Source organism: Chenopodium album, chromosome 13 (genome assembly GCF_948465745.1).
Source record: "Chenopodium album chromosome 13, dcCheAlbu1.1, whole genome shotgun sequence".
In the NCBI taxonomy this organism is placed as follows: Eukaryota; Viridiplantae; Streptophyta; class Magnoliopsida; order Caryophyllales; family Amaranthaceae; genus Chenopodium; species Chenopodium album.
The window spans coordinates 2,249,176-2,272,325 of record NC_137846.1 but is presented as its reverse complement, the minus strand read 5'-3'; the positions used below and the strand labels follow the sequence as shown (position 1 = coordinate 2,272,325).

Below are 23,150 nucleotides of genomic sequence, written 5' to 3'. Positions count from 1 at the left end.
TATCATGTTATGGAAATACCATCAGCAAAGTGGAGGAGATTTTGTGCCCTCCATTCCTAAATTTACTTGTTATAGTATACCTTGTCAACTTCTTCATACTATTCTTTTCAACATCGTCTATGTCAGATGTCACATTAAGCATTATGCGTGTGGCGCAGATAACTGCAAGGTTTTATTCTTCCTAGACCGGCATTCATCACCCTTTGGAGTTCACTAGCCAACTTCTAGAACATCTCTACAAATAGGTAAAAGTGGCTGGTTGATAGGCATTCATTTCTACTAGTCATTCATTTAGTCCGATGATCAAGTCGCTGAATTCCTAGCTAAGGCTTATGTAAAGCCATAGCTATAGCCGTCGTGCTCAAATCTGGCAAAACAATTCTCTAGAGTGTTTAGGTACAGGCTTACGACTCTTATATCACTCTCTTAACCTCTTTGTTTGATACTTCGGTGTCCTTTAGAGTTCAGATAAAGTAGTCACATTGTCTGAACTCCTAAAATTAAAAACTCAAAACAATTTCCAAAGTCATATTGAATTAGTACTAAGTTCGAATTAATCTCATATATGTATCATGTATACACAAACTACAAAATTAAAAACAAAATATTAGCAACAAAATGGAAATCAAACCAAAAAAAAAAAAAGAAAACTCAAAAGGAATTCATTTCTAATCTATACATTCTCCTTTCTTTCCCCTTCAACAATTTTTTTGCAGCTTCTTCAAAAACATCTTCACCTTGAAAAGCTTTCAACATATTCACTCCATCACTTTTCTTTTCCTTTTCTTTTTCTTTTTCTTCACCATTATTTCCTTTCTTTTCAGGCTTAATCACAACTAATGTTGCTCCTTTCATCACTTTCCCTGAATTGGGCAATTCCAATTCCTTGACATACCACATTTTCATCACCAAATTCCCTGCATAAGCCATTGCTGTTGTTGATTCACCTGAGGTTTCGGGTTCCGATTCCGAATCTGATCCCGGGTTTTCACCTTTGCTTGCATTGACTGTTGCAATCTGGATTGAGTCCTTGAGATCTTGAATCTGCTTTGCATTCATACAGAGCTTCCCCTGTTTCCCAGCATCCGAAACTACCGCGTTACTTAACTTTGGACATTGATTCACCATTTTCTTCACCAAATTATGCCTAGCTGATGATGCAATCAAACAAGAAATGATCCAAATAATCCTCAATTTCAGCTCTTCATCTGAAAAAACCTGCACCTCATTTTCACCCTCAATTTCTGACCCCTTTTTCTCTCTCCTCTCAACAATCGAAGTTGCCCCTAAAATTGCGCACATCTCCATCTCTTTCCCAAACTCAGCTTCCCATTTCAACAATGGAATGTTCTTGTTGATCCCGATTTCGCCGCCATGGCAGGGGAGCTCGAGCTTAATCGACTCAATATCCTGGAAATTCTTCAAAGTATTTCCAACCCATTTCATAATATCAACCCCACCTCCATTTTTAGCCATCTTCTTGCTTGAAATCGCCTGTTGAAGAAGATTAATCGGCTTACAGATGAACTTAAAGATAGAATTCTTGAAAAAATTCTTGGACCCAGTTGATAATTTCGCAGATTCTTCACTGGGTTTCTTCGATTTCGGCTGATTATTACTCCCATTACTATGATTATTACTCATTTGGATTGAGATTGAATCAACCTCAGAAACAATCGTCGCAAATCTCTTAGAAACAAGAAGACAACGACATAATGATTTCGCATCAAAAATCTTATTGAAGATCAAATTAAGAATTGGGTCTGGAATCAGATCAAAATAATCAACTCCCTCCATAATAATTTGATCTTCTGCTCGATTGTTTAACAAATCTGCCATTGAATTGCAATTGAAATTGAAGATTAAATAAACTTTTTTTGGTTTTGTGAAATTTGTTATAATGTAGGAGAGAGAAAATTATGATTGAAGGGGAATACAAATGGCGGTTTTATGGTGGGTATGAAGCGTGGTTTTTGTAGGAGAGTTTTTTGTCGTGATTATTAGCTACGCGGTTTGACGCATATTTAGCCACGTTGAAAATATTTGCGTTGGTCCACTTTTATATCATCTTCATCTATATGCTTTAATTCTTCATTAATTGAGTACACACTTGCATATCATCAATATAATATCCGTATTATATCGTATATGATACACTCGAGTGAATGGTGACGGGTATATGTATGTTTAAGGCAGCACATGCCGTATACCGATATGCATCAGTGTTTGTGTGACATGTGTTACATGCGCGACGTGTTTGTATCTTGTTTGCCGCTCAATTATAATGCTTGGGCCTTATGGTGTTAAGGATTATGTTTTTTTTTAGTTCACCTAGGTGTATGATCGAAATTGCGAAATTTATGTAACTATGTGGACGTTGTAGGAAAGAATTTTTAATAATTGTTTTTAAATGAAAATGACATTAACCGTGTGTGACTAGTGAGTAGATTTTGCTGATCAGAGCTCAACTCGTACGGTTATAATGTGGTCACGGAAATAGAGATACATACTTTTTAGTGATTAGTGAGTACGTATATGAGTACGTAAATGAGTAATTTGACAATATCAAAGTATTTTACTAGGCTTATGGTGGATAAAAGACGTGGCGGCTGGTCCTATTGATAAAGAATCTAATTCTTTGGACATTGGATAAGGACACTCTAAATCAAGGACACTCTAAATCAATGCATTCACATTATAATTAATATGAAAAGTTAGGAATATTACTTTTTGTTTAATGGGTGCTAACTACTTTTTTTTTTTTTTCTTTTTCTTTTTGATAAAGAAAGAATATAGATAACCCATATTGAACGGGTTAGGTTACATATTCACAAGAATGTTATTATTCTTTCAACTTTATGAAAGATTATTACGCACAATAATCCAATATTTTCACTATTTTAAAAAAAATAATCCATATATCCACTTATCGTTATCTTTATTAATATTATAATAATAAAATTAAAAAAAAACATTAAAAAATTGGTAGTGCTTCTAACCTTTTGTGAAGAAAGAATTATTTTGGCAATAATAACAAAAAGAAATGTTAGGCCCCATCAAAATAAATATCTAAATAAATGTTGAGTGTATCAATTTTTATTTTATTTATTTATTTTTTTGTAATATTAGGGGAAATTTTATCAATTATTTTGTTTTTCTTTTTGTGCATTATCGTCTTAAACATTAAAGTATTGGATTATTCTTAGAACCTTGGATGGAATTATCATTATTGGATTGTAAAAAGGTTGGTAATTGGGTATGCGATCCTTACTTTATTCGCTAATAAGTCAGATTTAGATAGTGATAGTGTGTGGTTTTAGATATTTTTTTATAGGTTGTGTGATCCGGGAGATTAAGGTCTTGTTTAGTTCAATTTTTTCTATAGGTCGTATTGGTGGGATATAAAAACTTTATTCAGTCCAAACAAGTTCATGTAAAATAAAGTCAAGAACAATAAGTTCGGATAATGATTAGTGACACTGTAGAGTATTAAGTATATGAAACTATTTTTTATCAAGAAAATTTTAAATATATGAAACTATTTATGATAGAGTATAAAATATATTTGTAGGTCTCAACCATAAGCTTAAGCTTTTGGTTGAGATGGTCCTCTAACAATTTATTTTTCGTTTTTTTTTTTTCTTCTTCTGTGTGGCTGGGGTTACTTATTTAAGGGTTAGTTAGTTGGTTAGCGTGTTTTAATTTCTGTGTGAGAGTAACTCATGACCGACTAAGTAACCTCTGACCGACCAAGTAACCCCTAAATAAATAACCCTAAAATAAGTAATTCCTGGAAAAGTAACCCCGATCACATAGTATGACTAACCACATATGAAAATTTGTGTTCTTTTTTTTTTTAATAACTCTCCAATGATTCAATGAATAATCTGTATTATACTACAAAACATGAAATTAAGGCCACAAATAGATAATCAATAAATCCTTCAAGCTCGTATAATAAAAATAAATAAACAAATTAGGCATTTTTAAAAAAAAATGATTTTTTATATACATGTAAATGGTCAGCCCAAAACTTGCTATTTCCTCTCTATTGTCATGAGCTTACTTAGACTTGAACCAATCTCATTATATTAATCAAATACGAGTAATTGAAAAACAAATTGAAGTAGTACGGAGTATTAATCTTGAAAAATTTAGAAGTTTCTTGTGGCTTGCACTACCCGCAAGTAAATATATTAGCTGTTGATGTTGACAAATTACTACCAACTTGTTAGGAACTGTCTAATTTGACTTTTAATTAATCATTGACTTTTAACTAATAATTAATTAGTGTTTTGAAGAATAATAATGTAGGGGAAGCTACGTTTCATGCATCCAATTGTCTTAATTAATTACACTCTTTCTTATTAAGCAACCGTCCTAGTTTTTCCAGCATTTAAGACAACTACTTTTATATACATTATTATTATGGCAAAGCTAACGAACGCCTCGGGGGCGTTGGATAACCTAGCTAAAAGTAGAAAGATTAAATTAAAATGAACATTAATTACACCGATCAACGCGTGATTTTGTCATGCTTTCCCAAATTAATACCATTTTAGGCAATATTTTAAATGTTTATCCAACGCCCCGGGGCGTTCGTTAGCAAGATCCTATTATTAATACGAGTAGTAATAATTTAGTATTAGTTGATCTATATAATGTACATGCATAATTATTGTACTAAGGTTATGGAATTTTTTATTTTAATATCTTTTTATCCATCATTTTTATATTAAATGATGAGATTTGAGTATGGAGTATATGTAATTTAATGTAATATTCACTTATTAGTGGAAATATAAAAGTCAAATTTAGTACCACATAGAATGAAATACTATGGATTTGTTTCTCTTTGAAAAAGTTGACTTTAACATTAGCAAGCCAATTGTTTGTGTGATCATTTTGATTCTTTTTTTAATTATTGGGGGTGAGAGAGTTGGGTAATGCAAGTGGGCAGTGTCAAGTAGATCATTTCCCTCATGTGGTTATGTTATCTTCTCGCAACCCCAGAAAAATAAGGTGATTTAGAAATGTAATTAAATATGTAAAAGATTTTTAAATTGTTTGATCGGTTAATAGGTGATTATTTGTAGTTTTGTACGTATGTAGATATGCAATGATTGCATAGGATATTTTGATCAGGGTCAAAGATAGCCTGTTATTAACGTGCTCCTTGATAATTTGACAATGGGTAAACACGGTTGTAAAATACTTATGAAAGTTGATTTGATGATTTGAAGATTATAAGTAATAAATTTTAGAAGTAGATATCAAATCAAGCTTGTCTTAATACCAAAATTTCCAATTAAACTTTAGATACTACTCCGTACTTTCTACTTTTCGATTTTGATTCATTTTGATGCCATGATATGTCAATATGCAAGATTGCAAGTAAGTAACAAGTTTTATCATTCATCAACAATTAATAAAGATCAATTACACGTGTTTAAAAGATAAGATAATTTAAAATAGGGATGGAAGAGGTTGTGGTCTTGTGGACTTATGATGGCACAAAGTTGTGGGCTTATAGACCAATGATGATGGCACAAATGTATTGTGGGCTTGTTAATTTTATTGCCCATTTTCAAAATTTATTTATTTTAATTAAAAAAACCTAACCATTTAAATATCAATACGTGTCTCACTTAATGTGTTAACCAGGTTACCAACGGCCACAACATATTTAAAGTTGATACTCTATCCGTTTCTATATTACGTGTTTGTTTTTCAATTAGGTGACTTAAAATTAGAGCTGTCAAGTCGGGTAAACGGGTTGAGTAAGAGTGAGTCGGATCAACTCGGGTCGAGTCAATTCGGATTAATTCCATAACCTATGCAGGTCGGGTTTGGGTCGGGTCATGCTTGAGTCGGGTCACGTCGGGTCATACTTCTTATCGAGTTTGGGTCAGGTTTAGGTCGGGTTAATAACAAGTCGGGCTACATTCGGGTCGGGTGAACAATAGGTCGGGTTTAATTCGGGTTTTCACGGGTTAAAACGGAGTTAGGGTAATTCTCGGGTTCAATTCGGGTTCGGTTCAAGTCAATAATTTGCGGGTTAGAATCAGGTCGGGTCATTCTGGGGTTTGAGTCGGGTTTGGTTCAAGTCAATAATTTGCGGGTTATAATCAGGTCGGATCATTATCAAATCGGGTCATTCTCGGGTTCAAGTTGGGTTCGGTTCAAGTCAATAATTTGCGGGTTATAATCAGGTTGGGTCATTTCCAAGTCGGGTCATTCTCGGATTCAAGTCGGGGTATGTTCAAGTCAATAATTTGCAAATTACAATCAAGTCGGGTCATTTCCAAGTCAGGTCATATTCGGGTTCAACTAAATATAAATAGATAATTATTATTTTTATCAAGCTAATTATTTTCTTTGACTATAATATATATGGCAATATACTAGGGAACTATAGTCTATAATTTAGGAAGATAATTATCTCCTTTGACCATACAACAAATATATACTATATTTAACTCTTAAATTTGAGGATCATGCTCCTTTCTTTTGCTGGCCTGGACCGACTTGGTCTCCCTAGACAAAATGTTTTGATCAACAATAATAAAGTGGTCTAAATTGCATTTAAGGTGATTTGAAATTGAGTCAGGAATAATTTGGGTTGAATTTAGGTCGGGTCAACAACAAGTCTTGTTAATTTCAAGTCAAGTTAGTAACAGATCGGGTTGAATTTTTGGGTCGGGTAAGTAATAGGTCTGGTAAAATTCGGGTCGGGTCAATAACAAGTCGGGTTTAATTTGGGTCAGGTCAATAACAAGTCGGATTGATTTCAGGTCGGGTTTGTAACAGGTTGGGTTAATTTCGGGTCAGGTTAGGAACGGGTCGGGTTGAATTTAGGTCATGTTAGTAACAAGTCGGGTTAAATTCGGGTTTTGATGGTTAAAACATGTTTGGGTCAATTTCGGTTCAAGTCGGGTTCGGTGCAAGTTAATTAAATTGGCCGTTGTAAACCGGTAAATCAGTGCAAGTTGTAAACAGGTAAATTGGCTGTTTAAAGGCAAATTGGATGGTTCCACCCACCCAAGTGGACTCCCGGACGGTATTAGGGACCATGATAAACATTTTGGCAATTTTTATTCCAAGCGAAAAAAAGACAAAAATTTCCAAAATTGAAGGCTAATGTCCACGCTGTTTGAAAAATTTTGGAGGTTTCGAAGCCCGGTGTCGCAAAGTCTTGAAATTTTAGGTAATACATCTGGGGGTCATATAATGCCGTTTGGAACCATATATGATCATTATATGTTGTCATAGATGTTCGTGGTAGGCTTAAGTTAATGAAATCGGTGCAAGTTAGTTGTAGACCGGTAAATTGGCCGTTTAAAGGGAAATTGGATGGTTCAACCCACCCAATTGGACTCCCGGAGGGTATTAGGGACCATGGTAAACATCGGCAATTTTTATTTCCGAGCGAAAAAAGTTAAAAAATTCCTAAATTGAAGTCTAATATCCACGGTTTTTGAGAAATTTTGGAGGTTTCGGGGCCCGGTGTCGAAAAGTTTAGAAATTCTAGGGAATACATTTCGGGGTCATATAATGTCTTTTGGAACCACATATGATCATTATTTGTTGTCACAAATGTTCGTTATAGGCTTAAGTTAATGAAATCGGTGCAAGTTGTAAATCGGTAACTCGGCTATTTAAAGGCAAATTGGATGGTTGTACCTAGCCAGGTGGAAACCCAAAGGGTATTAGGGACCATTGTAAACATTACAGCCAATTTTATTTCCGGGCAAAAAAAAGTCAAAAAATTCCAAAATTGAAGTCTAATTATCCACGCATTTTGCGAAATTTTGTAGGTTTCGGGGCCTGGTGTCGAAAAGTCTTGAAATTTCAGGGGATAAATCTCGAGGTCATATAATGCCGTTTGGAACCATATATGATCATTATATGCTGTCATAAATGTCTGTGGTAGGCTTGAGTTAATAAAATCAGTGCAAGTTATAAACCGGTAAATTGGTCGTTTATAGGCAAATTGGATGGTTCCACCCACATAATTGGACTCCCGGAAGGTATTAGGGACCATGGTAAACATTTCAACAATTTTTATTTCCGGGTGAAAATAAGTCTAAAAATTCCAAAATTGAAGGCTATTATCCACGCTTTTTGAGAAATTTTGGAGGTTTTGAGGTCCGGTGTCGAAAAGCCTTGAGATTTTAGTAGATACATCTCGGGGTCATATAATTCCATTTCGAATCATATGTAATCATTATATTTTGTCATAAATGTTCGTGGTAGGCTTGAGTTAATGAAATCAGTACAAGTTGTAAACCGGTAAATTGTCGTTTAAAGGCAAATTGGATGGTTCCACCACCCTATTGGACTCCTGGAGGGTATTATAGAACATTGTAAACATTTCGGAAATTTTTATTTGCAGACGAACAAAAGTAAAAAAATTGCAAAATTGAAGGCTATATCCACGCTTTTTGAGAAATTTCGAAAGTTTCAGGGCCCGGTGTCGAAAAGAAATGAGATTTTAGGAGATACATCTCGGGGTCATGTAATGCCGTTTGAAACCATAAATAACCATTATATGTTGTCATAAATGTTCGTGGTAGGCTTGATTTAATGAAATTAGTGCAAGTTGTAAACCGGTAAATTGGTCGTTTAAAGGCAAATTGGATTGTTCCACCCAACCAATTGTACTCCGGGCGGGTATTAAGGTGCATGGTAAACATTTCGGCAATTTTTATTTAAGGGCGAAAAAAAGTCAAAAAATTCCAAAATTGAAGGCTAATATCCACGTTTTTAAAGAAATTTTGGAGGTTTTGGGACCCGGTGTCGAAAAGAGTTGAGATTTTAAGGAATACAACTCGGGGTTATATAGCGTCGTTTGGAACCATATATGATAATTATTTTTTGTCATAAATGTTTGTGGTAGGCTTGAGTAATTAAATTGGTGCAAGTTGTAAACTGATAAATTGGCCGTTTAAAGGTAAATTAGACGGTTTCACCCACCCAATTGGTCTACCGGAGGGTATTAGGGACCATGGTAAACATTTTGGAAATTTTTATTTTCAGGTGAAAAAAAGTCAAAAAATTCCAAAATTAAAGGCTATTTATCCACGCTTTTTGAGAAATTTTGGAGGTTTTGGGGTCCGGTGTCGAAAAGCCTTGAGATTTTAGTAGATACATCTCGGAGTCATATAATGCTGTTTCGAATCATATGTAATCATTATATGATGTCATAAATGTTCGTGGTAGGTAGGGATGGCAATGGGTCCTAGACCCGATCCAGACCCGATTGGACCCGACCCATAGTTTAGGGTCTGGGTCCTTAAATTTTAGACCCGATGGATCTGGGACGGGTCTGGGTCTAAGTTTAATGGGTCGGGTCTGGGTCTGGGTCTTCACTTTTTGGACCCAGACCCGTTCCAGATCCGACCCATGGACCCATTTTAATATCTATTTTTTTATTTTTTTGAAAAATAAAAAAATGTATATTAGACATACTATTATTAAAATAAACAACTTAATTAGATATATTAGATTAGTAATATACTACGTAATTAGAGGTTGAGAAGATAGATTTTTAGAGAAAGTACGTCACCAAAACACCAAGCAACCAAGAATCTTAGGGTTCGTTTGGCATTGCTGTGGTTTTCTGTTTTTTGGTTTTTTGTTTTTTAAAAGTATATTATATATGTCACATAATGAATAAAAAATTATTTAGACTTATTAAAATTATGATAATTTTGAAAACTGACAACAAAAAAGTGGAAACACCTTTTTCTTGTTTCCTGTTTTTGGTTTTTAGTTTTTAAAAAAACAGAAAACTGAAAACCAAAAATGATGCCAAACAGACCCTTAGTTTTTAAGTTTTTTTTCTTCATGTATTGTCTTTACTTTTTAATGAACAAATCATTTGTGTATAAAAAATATGAACAATTTTTTTAATATGCATCTTTTATTATATCAAGTATTAGTATAGTTATAAATTTATAATATATATAAAAGATTATGAAAAATTATAAAAAATTATAGTTGGACCCGTTTTAGACCCGAGACGTGCTAGACCCGATGGATCTGGGTCTGGGTCTCATTTTTTTAGACTCGGTGGGTCTGGGTCAGATATGGATCCAGCTCTAAAATTCCGGGTCTGGGTCTGGGTCTCAGTGGACCCGACCTAGACCCGACCTAGACCCGACCTATTGACATCCCTAATGGTAGGCTTGAGTTGATGAAATCGGTGTAAGTTATAAATCGGTAAATTTACCGTTTAAAGGCAAATTGGATGGTTCCACCCACCCAATGGGACTCCCGGAGGGTATTAGGGACCATAGTAAATATTTCAGCAATTTTTATTTTCGGGAGAAAAAAAGTCAGAAAATTCAAAAATTGAAGTCTAATATCCACGCTTTTTGAGAAATTTAGAAGGTTTCGAAGCCCGTTGTCGAAAAGCCTTGAGATGATAGGAGATACATCTCAGGGTCTTATAATGTCGTTTGGAACCATATATGATTATTATATGTTGTCATAAATGTTCGTGGTAGGCTTGATTTAATGAAATTAGTGCAAGTTGTAAACCGGTGAATTGGTCGTTTAAAGGCAAATTGGATTGATCCACCCAACCAATTGGACTCCCGGAGGGTATTACAGAGCATGGTAAAAATTTCGGCAATTTTTATTTCAGGGCGAAAAAAAGTCAAAAAATTTCAAAATTGAAGACTAATATCCACGTTTTTTAAGAAATTTTGGAGGTTTTGGGACCCGGTGCCGAAAAGACTTGAGATTTTAAGGAATACAACTCGAGGTTATATAATATCGTTTGGAACCATATATGATAATTATTTGTTGTCATAAATGTTCGTGGTAGGCTTGAATTAATGAAATCGGTGCAAGTTGTAAACCGATAAATTGGCCGTTTAAAGGAAAATTAGACGGTTCCACCCACCCAATTGTACTACCGGAGGGTATTAGGGACCATGGTAAACATTTCGACAATTTTTATTTTCAGGCGAAAAAAAGTCAAAAAATTCCAAAATTGAAGGCTAATATCCATGTTTTTTAAGAAATTTTTGTGTTTCGGGGCCTAGTGTCGAAAAGCTTTGAGATTTTAGGGGATATATCTCGGGGTCATATAATACTGTTTTAAACCATAAATGATTATTATATGTTGTCATAAATGTCCGTGGTAGGCTTGAGTTAATGAAATCAATGCAAGTTGTAAACCGGTAAATTCGCCATTTAAAGGCAAATTGGATGATTCCACCCACCTAATTAGACTCCTAGAGGGTATTAGGTACCATGGTAAACATTTCGGCAATTAACAAGCGAAAAAAAGTCAAAAAATTTAAAAATTTAAGGCCAATATCCACGCTTTTTAAGAAATTTTGGAGGGTTGAGGTCCGATGTCGAAAATCCTTGAGATTTTAGGGAATACATCTCGGGGTCATATAATGTCGTTTGGAACCATATATGATCATTATATGTTGTCATAAATGTTCGTGGTAGGCTTGAGTTAATGAAATCGGTGCAAGTTGTAAATCGGTAAATTGGTCGTTTAAAGGCAAATTGGATGGTTCCACCCAGCCAATTGAACTCCCAGAGGCCATTAGGGACCATGGTAAACATTTTGACAATTTTTATTGTCGAACGAGAAAAAGTCAAAAAATTCCAAAATTGAAGACTAATATCCACGCATTTTGCGAAATTTTGAAGCTTTCGTGGCTCGGTGTCGAAAAGTCTTGAAATTTTAGGAAATACATCTCGGGGTCATATAATTCCGTTTTGAACCATATATGATCATTATATGTTGACGTAAATGTTCGTGGTAGGCTTGAGTTAATGAAATCGGTGCAAGTTGGAAATCGGTAAATTTGCTGTTTAAAGGCAAATTGGATGGTTCCACTCACCCAATGGGACTCTCGGAGGGTATTAGGGACCATGGTAAACATTTCGACAATTTTTATTTACGGGCGAAAAAAAAGTCAAAATATTCCAAAATTAAAGGCTAAGATCCATGCTTTTTGAGAAATTTTGGAGATTTCGAGGCTTGGTGTCGAAAAGCCTTGAAAATTTGAGGGATTTATCTCGGGGTCATATAATCCCGTTTGGAATCATATATAATCATTATATGTTGTCATAAATGTTCGTGGTAGGCTTGAGTTAATGAAATCGGTGCAAGTTGTAAACCGGTAAATTGGCCGTTTAAAGGCAAATTGGATGGTTCCACCCACCCAATCGGACTCCCGGAGAGTATTAGGGACCATGTTAAACATTTCGGCAATTTTTATTCTGGGCCAAAAAAAGTCAAAAAATTCAAAAATTGAAAGCTAATATCCACGTTTTGTGAGAAATTTTGTAGGTTTCGGGGCCCGTTGTCGAAAAGTTTTGAGATTTTAGGGGATACATCTCAGGGTCATATAATGCCGTTTGGAACCATAAATGATCATTATATGTTGTCATAAATGTTCGTGGTAGGCTTGAATTAATGAAATAGGTGAGAGTTGTAAATCGGTAAATTGGTCGTTTAAAGGCAAATTGGATGGTTCCAGCCACCAAATTGGACTTTTGAAGGGTATTAGGGACCATGGTAAACATTTCGACAATTTTTATTTCTAGGCGAAAAAAGTCAAAAAATTCAAAAATTGAAGGCTAATATCCACGGTTTTTGAGAAATTTTGGAGTCTTCAGGGTCTGGTGTCTAAAAGTCTTGAAATTCTAGGGAATACTGTAACACCCCCTCCTCTACGTAAATACTGCATTTATACGTATACAAATACCGTAGAGATAGACTTGGGCGTATTACCGCCACGTGAAAACGTAAGGCTTAGTTAATTACTCAAATTGCAGTGGAAAAATTACTAACTTTTATTAATAATAATAAGAATGACCATAATGATTGTTTCAAAATAATCTTATAAAAACTCCACACATAAATAAAATTAACTACTAACTATGTGATCCCAATCCCGACTCTAGTATGCGCACGAACAACTCCACATCTGAAATCAAGACTGCTTACCAAAAATGGTAAGCAGGGCGAACCAAAACAAAAAGGAAAACAGATTAGCACAAACGCTAAGTACGTATAAGTGCAAGGCATGTAAATATTTTTATTAGGCAAACATGCTTTCGAAATAACCATTTAACTTGTCACAAGTCACTTTCAAAATTACACTTTATAAAATTAAACCTTCCAAGGGTAGTAATGTTCATTAATAAAAGCTTTCCAAACCAATAGATTTCCAATTTATAAACTTCCAATTTTAAAATATAATTCCAAACCAATTTTCCTCACCTAAGTGTGCACACCCCCCAAGCAAGTTAAACTATACTCGAGGAAAGACCAGATCATACAAAGCTCATGGTCTTACTTAACCAGTCCCGGATAGAGGGACAATTAAAATATCAAATACTCAAACTCATAATGAGCTGCAAATTAATTAAATCAAGTGATTTATAAATTAAACAACTTTTATTAAATCAATTAACACTTTTAGAGATCAAACCTTTAAATCATAAAATTATATATTTTAACACATCATGAAAATCATTAACTTAAATATTCATACGTAACATTTATTCAAACAATCATTAAAACAAACAGTTTCCAAAACACGCATTCAAAATTGTATCAAGTACCTAGCCACCTATACGTACCTTGATCACAAGAACAATAAGGTACGAGTACTAAACTTGACCACGATTGAGGGACTCCTACTACACAAATAAAATAACCTTAATCAATATAAGGTTAACAAAATAAACACAAAACTATAAATAATACTCTATTTGTGCATGAACTACCAAAATATCAACCTTACAACAAATTACGTAAGTATTACTTTAGTACCAAAGTTAGGTAGCATAATAATATTCCTAGTATCAAAACTTAATAATAGTAATCATAATATTAATAGTAGTATCATAAGGAGTAAAAGAGTAAGAAATTTGTTGTTATGTTTTTAACAGAAGCTCACGCAAAATAGGAAGTGAAATGATCAGGATGGTGCGTAGCACCTTGCGGCGGCAGAAAGTGGCAGTTAAAGGGGGCAATAAGGCAGCAGCGTCAAGGTGTCGTTAGTACAACAATACGGTGGCAATGGTGGCTATGAAAACAACAACTTGGTGGCGATTACGGTGTAAGTTTTAGGCAAGGGAAATAGGAAGAAGGAGAGAGCCGTGAGTTTAAGAAATAGGGAAGAGTGTTTTCTGATTTTTGTGTGAGGCATTTGTGAAAGATTGAAGGTCTATTTATAGTGTTTAGAGGGGAGGAAAGATAGAGTTGAAGGTATGACATGTTTACTAGAAAATATGATAAGTTTTGGGGTTTGTTAAAGTACTTGAACCAAATTAAGACTGGATTAGTAGTTGGGTATAAAAGATAAGTAAAAAAATTTAAATAAAAGTTCATTTTTTTGGAGGATTGGAAGAAAGAAGATAGGAATAAGATGATGAAGAGGGTTTAATGGCTAAGTAAAGAAAAAGATAGAAACTAAATCACATAATAATAATAATTATTATTATTATTATTATTATTATTTTATTTTATTTTATTATTTTTTTTCCAAGTTCTTTGACCAGCTACGGATTTTTATAAAAACTGATTTTTTTTTAAATACGAAATTCATAAATAATAAATAAAATAATTGAATTTGATAATTAAATCAAGTTATTTATCATATATAGATGATATCAAAACTAAGATTAGTTTTAAATCATAAGATAATAATTAAGCTAAGGTTGTTAAGTATTATTAAAGTAAAATCCGGAAAAATAATTAATTTAAAAAAAACGGCGTGCAATGTTAATTAATAATGTATGGACCGACCAAGATCATAATTTATTTAATTATTTCAAATAATTAGAGATATTACTAAAATAATTAAGAAAATATTTCCAAAAATTAGGGGTATCACAAATATATCTCAGGGTCATATAATGTCGTTTGGAACTATATATGATCATTATTTGTTGTCATAAATGTTCGTGGTAGACTCGAGTTAATGAAATCGATGCAAGTTGTAAACCGGTAAATTGGTCGTTTAAAGGCATATTGGATGGTTCCACCCACCCAATTGGACTCCCGTGGGGTATTAGGGATCATGGTAAACATTTCGGCAATTATTCCGTGCGAAAAAAGTCAAAAACTTCCAAATTTGAAGGCTAATATCCATGCTTTTTAAGAAATTTCGAAAGTTTCGGGGCCCGGTATCGAAAAGAAATGAGATTTTAGTGGATACGTCTCGGGCTCATATAATGCCGTTTGGAACCATAAATGATCATTATATGTTGCCATAAATGTTCGTGGTAGGCTTGAGTTAATGAAATTGGTGCAAGTTGTAAATCGGTAAATTCGTCATTTAAAGGCAAATTGGATGGTTCCACCCACCTAATTAGACTCCCGGAGGGTATTAGGGACCATGGTAAATATTTCGGAAATTTTTATTAACAATCGTAAAAAAGTCAAAAAATTCCAAAATTTAAGGCTAATATCCATGGTTTTTGAGAAATTTTGGAGGTTTCGAGGCTCGGTGTCGAAAATCCTTGAGATTTTAGGGAATACATTTCGGGGTTATATAATGTCGTTTGGAACCATATATGATCACGATATGTTGTCATAAATGTTTGTGGTAGGGTTGAGTTAATGAAATCGGTGCAAGTTCTAAACCGGTAAATTAGCAGTTTAAAGGCAAATTGGATGATTCCACCCAACCAATTGAAATCTCAGAGGGTATTAGGGACCATGGTAAACATTTTGGAAATGTTTATTTATGGGCGAAAAAAAGTCAAAAAATTCCAAAATTGAAGGCTAATATCCACTCTTTTTGAGAAATTTTGGAGGTTTCGAGGCCCTGTGTCGAAAAGGCTTGAAATTTTAGGGGATTAATCTCGGGGTCATATAATGCCGTTTGGAAGCATATATAATCTTATATGTTGTCATAAATGTTCATGGTAGGCTTGAGTTAATGAAATCGGAGCAAGTTGTAAACCGGTAATTGACCGTTTAAAGGCAAATAGGATGGTTCCACCCACCCAATTGGACTCTCGAAGGGTATTAAGGACCATGGTAAACATTTCGAAAATTTTTATTTTCAGGTGAAAAAGTAAAAAAAAAATTCCAAAATTGAAGGCTAATATCCATGCTTTTTGAGAAATTTTGGAGGTTTCGGAGCTCGGTGTCGAAAAGCCTTTAGATTTTAGGGGATACATCTTGGGTTCATATAATGCCATTTGGAACCATATATAATCATTATATGTTGTCATAAATGTTTTTGGTAGGCTTGAGTTAATGAAATTAGCGCAAGTTGTAAACCGGTAAATTGGCCGTTTAAAGGCAAATTGGATGGTTCCATCCACCCAATTGGAATCTCGGAGGGTATTAGAGACCATGGTAAAAATTTCGGAAATTTTTATTTACGGGCGTAAAAAAGTAAAAAAAAATTCAAAAATTGAAGGCTATATCCACGCTTTTTGAGAATTTTTGGAGTGTTCGGGACCTGGTGTCGAAAAGTCTTGAAATTCTATGGAATACATCTCGGGGTCATATAATGTCGTTTGGAACCATATATGATCACTATTTTTGTCATAAATGTTCGTGGTAGGATTGAATTACTTAAATCGGTGCAAGTTGTAAACCGGTAAATTGGTCGTTTAAAGGCAAATTGGATGGTTCCACCACCCAATTAGACTCCCGGAGGGTATTAGGGACCATGGTAACATTTCGGCAATTTTTATATTCGGGCGAAACAAAGTCATCAAAAAATTCCAAAATTGAAGGCATCCACGCTTTTTGAGAAATTTCAATTGTTTCGGGCCCCAATGTCGAAAAGCATTGAGATTTTAGGGGATACATCTTGGGGTCATATAATGCCGGTTGGAACCATATATGATCATTATATGTTGTAATAAATATTCGTGGTAGGCTTGAGTTAATGAAATCGGTGCAAGTTGTAAACTGGTAAATTGGTCGTTTAAAGGCAAATTGGATGGTTCCATCCAGCCAATTGGACTCCCGGAGGGTATTAGGGACCATGGTAAATATTTCGGCAGTTTTTATTTTCAGGTGAAAATAAATCAAAAAATTCCAAAATTGAAGGCTAAATATCCACGGTTTTTGAGAAATTTTGGACGTTTCGGCTAAATTCCAAAACGGGTCGGGTTTAGGTCGGTAAGAGTGGGTCGGGTCAACTTGGGTCGGGTCAATTCGGATTAATTCCATAACCTATGCGGGTCGGGTTTGGGTCGGGTCATGCTTGAGTCGGGTCACGTCGGGTCATACTTCTTATCGGGTTTGGGTCGGGTTAATAACAAGTCGGGTTACATTCGGGTCGGGTGAACGATAGGTCGGGTTTAATTCAGGTTTTCACGGGTTAAAACGGGTTAGGGTAATTCTCGGGTCCAAGTCGGGTTCGATTCAAGTCAATAATTTGCGGGTTAGAATCAGGTCGGGTCATTCTCGGGTTTGAGTCGGGTTCAGTTTAAGTCAATAATTTGCGGGTTATAATCAGGTCAAGTCATTTTCAAGTCGGGTCATTCTCGGGTTCAAGTCGGGTTTGGTTCAAGTCAATAATTTGCGGGTTGTAATCAAGTTGGGTCATTTCAAAGTTGGGTCATTCTTGGATTCAAGTCGGGTTATGTTCAAGTCAATAATTTGTAGGTTACAATCAAGTCGGGTCATTTCCAAGTCAGGTCATATTCGGGTTCAACTAATTATAAATATATAATTATCATTTTTATCAAACTAATTATTTTCTTGACTATAATATATATGGCAATATACTAGGGAACTATAGTCTATAATTTAGGAAGATAATTATCTCCTTTAACCATACAACAAATATATACTATATTTAATTCTTAAATTTGAGGATGATGCTCCTTTCTTTTGCTGGCCTGGACTGACTTGGTCTCCCTAGACAAAATGCTTTTATCAACAACAATAAGGTGGTCTAAATTGCATTTAAGGTGATTTGAAATCGGGTCAGGAACAATTTGGGTTGAATTTAGGTCGGGTCAATAACAAGTCGTGTTGATTTCAAGTCGGGTTAGTAACAAATCGGATTGAATTTTTTGGTCGGGTTAGTAATAGGTCTGGTAAAATTCGGGTCAGGTCAATAACAAGTCGGGTTGAATTTGGGTCAGGTTAATAACAAGTTGGGTTGATTTCGGGTCGGGTTTGTAACAGGTTGGGTTAAATTCGGGTCGGGTTAGGAACGGGTCGGGTTGAATTCAGGTCAGGTTAGTAACAAGTCGGGTTAAATTCGGGTTTTGACGGGTTAAAACGGGTTTGGGTCAATTTCGGTTCTAGTCGGGTTCGGTTTAGGTCAATAATTTACGGGTTACATTCGGGTTGGGTCATCTCCTGGTCTGTTCATGTTTGGGTTCGGGTCTCACATACTCGGGTCAACTCGGGTCTAGGGTTGGTTTCAGGTCGGGTTTGGTTCACCATTTTTTCTGGTTCGGATGGTTCAGTTAATAATCGGGTTTGAGTCGGTATTTCGGGTTGGGTCAACTTTTGACAGCTGTACTTAAAATGTTGTGTTAGTTTTTAAAAATATCAACAACTTATTTAATGTATCTCATATTTTCATATACTCTCTCCATTTTTTTAGTTGACACCATTTGATTTTTACATTATTCACAAACTACATTTTGACTAACTTTTGTGATTTATAATTATGATAAAACTTGTCAACTAAATAAAAAAGGAGGTAGTAAAATTTACTTACACAGTCATAATAGGTCATCAACAAAGGTCAATAAAGTACTGGATGTCAATTAGGTTGGTTAAAGTTTTGGAGTGATAGTATAGGTGGTCCAAAAATTAGGCCAAACCTTAACATCATATCTAGTGTCCAAACCCGCAAAAAGTAGCGAGTTTGTCTGGCCAAAGCATACTACGGGCTTTTATTGGGCTAGGTTTGGGTATTTAACTATAAATGTGTTTTTAGGCCAGACCAAACACGCCCTATTCAGATTAGAACTTGTCATATACACCGGTATACCATACACCCAACTAACCTAAGGTTAGTTTTTGCTTTTCATTTGATGATAAAATGAAAAACAATCATCAAAATGAGAACAAATACTCATGAGTGTACGATACAGTAATACACTTGAGTGTATATAACAATCTCTCTATTCAGGCCGGATTAGCACGCTAGGATGAAGTTGATCACCTCATCAATGAAGTTGTTTCAAAAACAAAAAAAAAAATTTGAAAGATGTTTATGCATTGAAACGACGTCGTATATTAAGAAAAACAAGCCCAAAACTCATTTCCAAATTTAAATCGTCTCAAACAAGCTTCCACCTTCCTTAAACCCTCTAATGGCGGTTTCTCTCTCCTAAACCCTCACCATTTTCAGCATCTTCCTCCTTCTCTCTCCTCCAACAATGGGGGACGAAATCAAATTCTCCGCTTTGGTAAGACTCTTCCACTATATTTCAAAATCAAGAACACCCCAAATCAAACGCACTAAATTCCGCAAATTCCTCGACAATTTCTGCGTCAAACCCACTGATTATTTCCCTTCAATCCGCTTGATTCTTCCTTCATTAGACCGCGAAAGAGGCTCTTATGGTCTCAAAGAAGCTACTCTCGCTCTCCTCCTTCTCGACGCTCTCGCTGTTTCTCGCGATTCCGAAGACGCCCAGAAGCTCATCAATTGGCGAAAAGGAGGTTCCAGAATCGCCGGAAAGTACGCCGGAAACTTCTCTATGGTCGCCGCCGATTTCCTCCAACGCCGGCAGTCTTCCGTCTCCGGCGAGTTGACTATCAAGGAAGTGAATGATCTCCTTGACCGGCTTGCGAATGCCGAAACCCGCAATGCCAAAGTGGATGTGATGGGGGAGATGATAAGGAAGACGAATCCGTCTGAGATGAAGTGGATAATTGTGATTATCATGAAGGAGTTGAAGATTGGGATGAGTGAGAAGAGTATATTTGATGTGTTTCATCCTGATGCTGAGGAATTGTTCAATGTAACCTGTGATTTACGGCTAGTTTGTGAGAAATTGACTGATCCCAAAGTCCGGCATAAAAGGCAGGACATCGAGGTTGGGAAAGCTGTGTTGCCGCAGATGGCTGATAGAGCTGCGACCTGTGGAGAGGCTATGAAGAGGCTTCATGGGAAGGAAGTCGTCGCCGAGGTTAAGTTCGATGGAGAGAGGTTCCAAGTTCATAAGAATGGTGGGAAGGTAAATTTTTATTCAAAAAATTATATAGATCATACTGAATATGAACCTGCCATGTCGAATGTTATAATTGAGAATGTGTTGGTTGATAAGTGTATACTTGATGGGGAGTTGTTGGGTTGGGATAGTTCGAAGAATAAATTTACTAAGTTCGGGTTGAACCAGGAGATGGCTAAGGCTGCTAGGGAAGGTATAGAGAGTGATAGGAAATTGTGTTATGTTGCTTTTGATGTGTTGTATGTTGGGGATACTAGTGTGATTCATCAAACATTGAAAGAGAGGCACGAACATCTTAGGAAGGTTGTGAGAACTGTAAAGGGTCGTTTAGAGACCTCCGTCCCAAATGCCAATCGAGGTGATGGTGAGCCGTGTTGGTCGATTGTGGCTAACCATGTGGATGATGTTGAGAGGTTTTTTAAGGAGAAGGTTGGGAATGAGGGGGAAGAAGGGCTTGTTATAAAAGACCTTGGTTCAAAGTGGGAACCGGGTGATAGGAATAGGAAGAAGTGGATTAAAGTGAAGCCTGATTATGTTAATGCTGGGTCTGATTTGGATGTTCTGATCATTGGAGGGTATTATGGTACAGGTCGTCGAGGAGGGGAGGTGGGTCAGTTTCTGGTTGGCCTTGCGGAGAATCCTACTCCAGGTACTTACCCTAGGAAGTTTGTTTCCTTTGCTAAGGTGGGTACAGGGCTTAATGATGAAGAGCTTGATGAATTGGTGACCAAGTTGAAGCCGTATTTTAGGAAGTCTGAGTATCCGAAGAAGTCTGCCCCGAGTTTTTATGAAGTTACTAATAGGGAAAAGCCCGATGTTTGGGTTGAAAGCCCTGAGAAGTCAGTGATTATGTCAATTTCTAGTGACATTCGTCCCATACTTTCTGACGCGTATGCTGCACCTTACACCTTGAGGTTTCCACGGTTTGACCGGGTAAGATATGACAAGCCTTGGCATGAATGTCTTGATGTTCAGTCTTTCTTGGAGATAATACAATCGAGTGGGACAACACGAAGAGGAGGTGCAGAAAGGTTTTCAGATGGTAAATCAAAACGTGGAAGGGCTGCAAAAAAGGGAGGAAGGCTCAATGTCACAGTCCCTTCTCATTTCACTCGGACTGATGTATCTAGTGTGAAGGGGGAATCACAAATATTTTCTGATAAGGTGTTGCACTTTGTGAATGTGCCTTCTGATCATTCCTTGGATTCTATGCACAAGTTGGTTGTCGAGAATGGTGGAACTTTCTCCATGAATTTGAATGATACCGTTACTCATTGCATTGGTGCAGAGAGTCGAGGGATCAAGTATGAGGCAGCAAAGAGGCGTGGACGTGACATTATCCACTACTCTTGGGTTCTCGATTGTTGCTCACAGAAGCAGCTTCTTCCCTTGAGGCCCAAACAATTTGTCTTCCTTTCGGATTCTTCAAGAAAGAAGTTACAGGAGGAGATTGATGAGTTCTCAGACTCTTACTTTTGGGATGTTCATGTTGCTGAGTTGAAACAGACCTTTGGCAATGTAAATAGATCAGAAGATGCAAAAATGGTTGACCATTACAAGAAAAAGTACTGTCCACGTGACAAATGGGGTCGTTTCCATGATTGCTGCATATATTTCTATTTATGTGCTAAGTCCCACTGTGCTAATTGGGACATCTTTTTGAAAATAGCCACAAGGAGGATGAAAGTAGAAGTTTCTGTAGGTGGTGGGAAAGTTAGTGACAACCCTTCTCAAGCAACTCATATAGTAGTCATGTCAATTCCCGGACATGAGCTGAAGTTTGAAACCTTGTTGCAGAGTTTTCCAGGAGACCAAAAGTACATCTTACGTAGAAAAAGACTACATGTTATTGGATCACAGTGGTTGGAGGATTGTCTCAAGGAGGGGCAGAAATTGCCAGAAGTAGCATACAACCTGAAGCCAACTACATATGAAGAATCTGCCTCTGAAGAAGAGAAAGGTGAAGATGAAAATGTTTACGGGAAGCACCCAACTTCCTCTGCTCATGAAGAAAAGTTGAGTGAATCTGTTTTAGTAACCATTCCTCATATTAGGGAACCCAGAAGAAAACGAGGAAGGCCTGTTGGAACTAGCACTAAGAAAAGCAAAACCATAGTCAGCAAACCTCCAATAACAAAAAGGGCCAGAATTGGAAGCAAGCCTGCTAAATTACAGGACATTGCGTTTGATGATGAGAGTCCAAAGACTAGTGAGCAAGAAGCTGATGCACCAGTTACAGCGATCCCTGAACATAAATTGCATGATCATGTTTTTCAGGGGATTGCTTTTGATCATAAGCCTGCCAAGCAAGATACTGATACACTGGGAAAATCTGGTCTTGAAACTGAGAATATTGGATTAGGTTCAAGACCTGGTTTATCAGACAATAATGAGGGGAGTAAGGAAGAAAACAAGACTGATGAACTGATGAAAGCAAGCCCTGAACATGAACGGGATGATAAGCCTAGTCACCGGAAGACTAATACAACAGGAAAGTTTGGTATTGAAAAGAATGAAGAGAATACAGGTGAGCACAAGCCTGATTTAAATGCGACAGGGACACACTGCCTGGACAATGCTGGCTCTGTTACTTGCAGTAAACCTGATAAAGACAGTGATTACTCTACTTCAGGGATGTTGCTAGATTTGATCCCAAGTCTCAAAAGGTTGTCTGAAGATGCGAATGTTAAATTACCATCAACACTAACACAAGAGGGTTCTTCCATAGAATCACCCACTGGAGAACCAGTGAAGAAGAAGAGAGTTAGCTATAGGGAACTTGCAAAGCAGCTACTTAAAGATTGATGGTCTGATCACTCTAATTTGATTTAATTGAATATTTTCTGTTTTTGTGATCAGTTGTAATATGTTGTACAGTGACAATTGAATGTATCTTGCATAATCTACTCTCTATGCCCCGTTCTCTTCTCCTCGAAGAAATAATACTCCGTATTTAGATAAAATAATTTTAAGTTTTAGTAAATTTGATT

At 36.1% G+C, this 23,150-nt stretch overlaps 1 protein-coding gene and 1 pseudogene across 1 annotated transcript; one reads left to right on the top strand and one right to left on the bottom strand.

Annotated features, from left to right (window-relative positions):
* Positions 1-529: 529 nt before the first annotated feature.
* Positions 530-1,927, bottom strand: LOC145574212 (F-box protein At1g30200-like). Its single transcript, XM_081631953.1, has one exon. The coding sequence runs from the start codon at positions 1,837-1,839 to the stop codon at positions 652-654; it is 1,188 nt and encodes a 395-aa protein (XP_081488079.1). The 5' UTR covers positions 1,840-1,927; the 3' UTR covers positions 530-651.
* Positions 1,928-19,362: 17,435 nt separating this feature from the next.
* On the top strand, positions 19,363-23,097 carry LOC145574210 (DNA ligase 4 pseudogene; annotated as a pseudogene).
* Positions 23,098-23,150: the final 53 nt, after the last annotated feature.

What these genes read in the sequence shown, in the direction of transcription:
- LOC145574212 (XM_081631953.1), bottom strand. Translation starts at nt 1,839, where the DNA reads ATGGCAGATTTGTTAAACAATCGAGCAGAAGATCAAATTATTATGGAG.